At 50.9% G+C, this 3,627-nt stretch overlaps 1 protein-coding gene across 1 annotated transcript; it reads right to left on the reverse strand.

The window, feature by feature from the left end:
• Positions 1 to 257: 257 nt before the first annotated feature.
• On the reverse strand, positions 258 to 2,590 carry Pmar_PMAR005599 (hypothetical protein; the record flags this gene model as incomplete). The annotated part of the gene is made up of 12 exons (XM_002782503.1): positions 258 to 422; positions 469 to 577; positions 621 to 700; positions 754 to 926; positions 973 to 1,083; positions 1,134 to 1,280; positions 1,334 to 1,515; positions 1,568 to 1,675; positions 1,729 to 1,838; positions 1,887 to 1,956; positions 2,237 to 2,360; positions 2,413 to 2,590. Coding segments are annotated over 12 exons (1,557 nt in total), but the record flags the coding sequence as incomplete, so codon positions are not given.
• Positions 2,591 to 3,627: the final 1,037 nt, after the last annotated feature.

Here is a 3,627-nt window from a genome sequence, read left to right on the forward strand (position 1 = left end):
ACTCCACCAGAGTATCCACTCGAGGGACGCCGCTGTTGTTGATGTTGTTGTCGGTGGTGGAACGATCGCGGTATAGTAGACAACGGCGCCTCCGTAGTAGCAGGGGAGGAGACAGTGGACACAACCACTCGAGGATCGTAAATCAGAGGCCGTGCTTGTAACGGGATATGCTCCGACTTGGCGTGAAGACGATTCACGAATGCCTCAATCTGATAACGATGATAGCAAAAACCTCAATTAAAATATGGTCTTCTCACCAGCGCGTGTTGACCCTGCAAACGAGCGGCTGACATCTCGCAGGGCTTCCGCTCGCCCCCATTGTGAGTTCTGCTAGTTCCTGATCTCCATTCGTGTTGGTCGAAGCGATCATAGAAAGTCAACAGCGCCTCAGGAGTAGTAAGGTTAACGAAGCCATAGCTCACCTATGATTAGGAATACTAACAACAGAGTAAAACGGGAAAACCTTACTCCTGCTCTGTTCTTGAGGTTGAATGGCAAGTATACGAAATCGATACCAAACGGGGCTCCAACAGCGGCGTTAACAGTCGCTAGCTCTTCCTCGCCTGCCAGTTCCAACCTGAGGAGATAGATAGTAAATAGGCAAGCATAAACCAACATACATGGTTTCAAGGATTTCCTGTAAAAGTCTTGAACTAGTGTACGCGGGCGGGATGTTCCTCACCATCACAGTGGTACGGTTCTGAGAGAGAAAACGATAATACTTTTTCATACCACTCCTTGCGCTAAACTCACCACAAACCCGCTCTCGATCTCCGGGATCTGCAAAGATTCTTCCACACCCGGAATAAGTGCCGTCGTATATGCTGCTGTAGTCTGAGGCGACGGGGCAACTAGAGATTGCATTGGACTTGCAGCAGCAGCAGCAGCAGATGATGACGACGATGACGACGAAGATGGTAGGGCACCTGGTAGAATGCGATAATGTTATTGGTATCATATGGATAGTCTCACCAGATACTTTGTAGTCGCTCACACCGACAGCACGATAAAACCGGGCCAAAGACCTCGCAACCTGACTCGTCAGATATCTTGGCGCCGGGGAAGTAGTCGCCGACCGGCCACCTGATGGACGCAGGTTCAATCCCGGGCAACAGCATTTTTTCTCGACTTACCCCACGGCGTCGGCTGAGGAGTCGTCACTTGCGGTTGCAATGGCAGCGGGGCCGCAGCTAGCAGGCCGGCACCGCCTGGTTCCGTGCGCGGCGTAATCAGAGGTTCGTGTGGAACAGTGGGGGGAGGCTGAGCCGCAGATGGACTCCCTGAAAATGTAATAACAATGATTATGATTATCACAAGATTATGATGAGCTCACCTGGTGCGGTGATTTCCCCTAGACTAGTATTCACGGAGCTTCTGCCCTCTCTAGAGCGTTCCAGAACCATTATAGCGTTGCGGAACGCCTCAGCCGCCCGACTGTCGTAAAACTCCACCTCGCGACAAAGCTCAGTGCCTTGCATGACTGAAGCGCTTATGGATGTACCGTTTGCCGATGCCCTAAGAAAATGAGGTCTCGGGTTCGAATCCCACGAGCGACACATGTTCTTACAACGCTCCGAATTCGGAACAACAATCAACTGCTTCAGGCAAAGACCAGCAAAGTTGTTCAACATTGACAACTCTGGGATCAGCGGCCTCTCCACCCAAGGTAGGCAGGCTACTCACAATAACACAGTGCAAGGCATCGAACACCATCGAGTTTCTACTTACCGAGAACGCACAAGTTTACATGAAATTATGGCGATGATTTCCATAGGTACGCCGCTACTCGGTTCAGCGCTTGTAATCACGGATGCCCCCGTGCACGATATTGCACCGCACTGTGAAGAAACAAGTAGTAGAAAAAACTCCTCTGCGGCTTCTCTCACTCGAGGGTCATCAGTTGAGGCACTTTGGAAGCGTTGAAACACTCTCTCCGTTACTCGGCGATCGAAGAAACTACAAAACCATACGCACCGTTTTCATTGGCGAGGAAGTAAGACAACAGTTTTCATACGAGTAATATGTTGCCTACTCCGAGACCGTAGGCAACATATTATATACAAGTAGTCCGGACTAGACTGGACCAGCCAGACGCTGCGAACTAATATGCGATCCTTAGTCTGGTCTGGTCCGGACCGTCGACGACGACGACGATATGGACTGACCGGACAAGATCGACGTGAGGCCCATCGCTGCTCACAGGAAGGCCCTTGAAGTGACAGAGTGTCGTCGTTACCTTAATCTTATAGCATATGAATCGGTCGATTCCGTCAACATACGTGTGCAGTCCAAAAAATCCGCCTCGCCGAAAGACTCAAAATACATTGCTAAATTACTTAAAGACACCGGGCGCCCGATACCTGTGAAACGATGATGCTGATGATCAAACAGAGGGAGGCAGGGGCAGCTCACCGAGAGCCAGATAAGGTGGGAATATGAGACTAGGCCCGTCGGCCTCGCCAGGAAATCCAGGCGGACTTGAGGCTGGATTATCGGCGCTTCTCCCACTAGACGAGGATACCGAATGACGCTGCAGTTGAGAAGGTGAACTTGTTGGCCGAGATGATGGCGTCATACAGTAACACTGGTGAAGGAGAAGACCCAGGTTCAAATCCACCCGCCGGCAACTCAATGATGACAGGCAAACAAGACAAAATCGGCTCCAGCTATGTCGGAATATGAAAGCTGACCACAATGAGAGGAACATTCGTGCAAATATGAACAAGAGAATACCAATGTTACATAAGCCTCTCGGCGAACGTGTTGTCTCTGAGGGAGCGTCAACGCGGTGACCCAACCATAGAATCTCTCGAGTTCTATACGTGGTCCCACCATACCTCCCCATGAAGGTTTCCTCCACGTTGTAGTGCAGATTGCCCACATAGACCTACCCTGTTTCACTAATGCTGGTGTGACTTCTGGTCGCCATGGAAACGGGAGAGTTGCTGATGCTACCTCACTCGCCAGTGCCGAGAGGGTCCGCTTCGAACACCTGAACGAAATAGGGAATGGTGATGGGAATTAGTGAAGTGCTGCACAGGAGTTGTCGGCGGCTTTCAACGGTCCAACGCTACAGAGAAGAATGCTCTAACGGTAGAGGGTAATGCTCCACCACTAACAACTCGGGTTCAATCCCCGAAGACCACCAAACTTACGTGATACATGCAGCACTCCCCTTTGAAGAATCCGAATAGAACATTCCCGAGAAGTGGATCTCTTCAATGCAGCCGAGGGCACCAGAGTACGAGCAAATAGCCAAAGCTGAAACAGAAGAGTTTACACCTGCACGAAAATATTCGCTAACACATGCAACCGACGATGCCATTCCCATTGATGTTTGTCGAGGGCATTCGAGGGGCCCTCCCGGTGACCTAGGGGTAGATGGAATAATGCTGGCGAGGGGGGCCACATGGTGTCACCGCCGCGGTGACACCGCGTCACCAACGCCTTGAATCCCTCCACCGATGAGAACAAGCACTCGGACTCGACGGTTAAATTGTGAACCTACATGGCTCCGAGTAATCTACAATTTCGCGTATCTCCCGAAATTGGAATTTTGGAATTTGCACTCATAATTCACTGGAGACTTCGACCGGCGGCCTTCCCGTCTCCTTTTGAACCCGTTTA

This window comes from Perkinsus marinus (assembly GCF_000006405.1).
Source record: "Perkinsus marinus ATCC 50983 genomic scaffold scf_1104296939354, whole genome shotgun sequence".
Classification (NCBI taxonomy): domain Eukaryota; phylum Perkinsozoa; order Perkinsida; family Perkinsidae; genus Perkinsus; species Perkinsus marinus.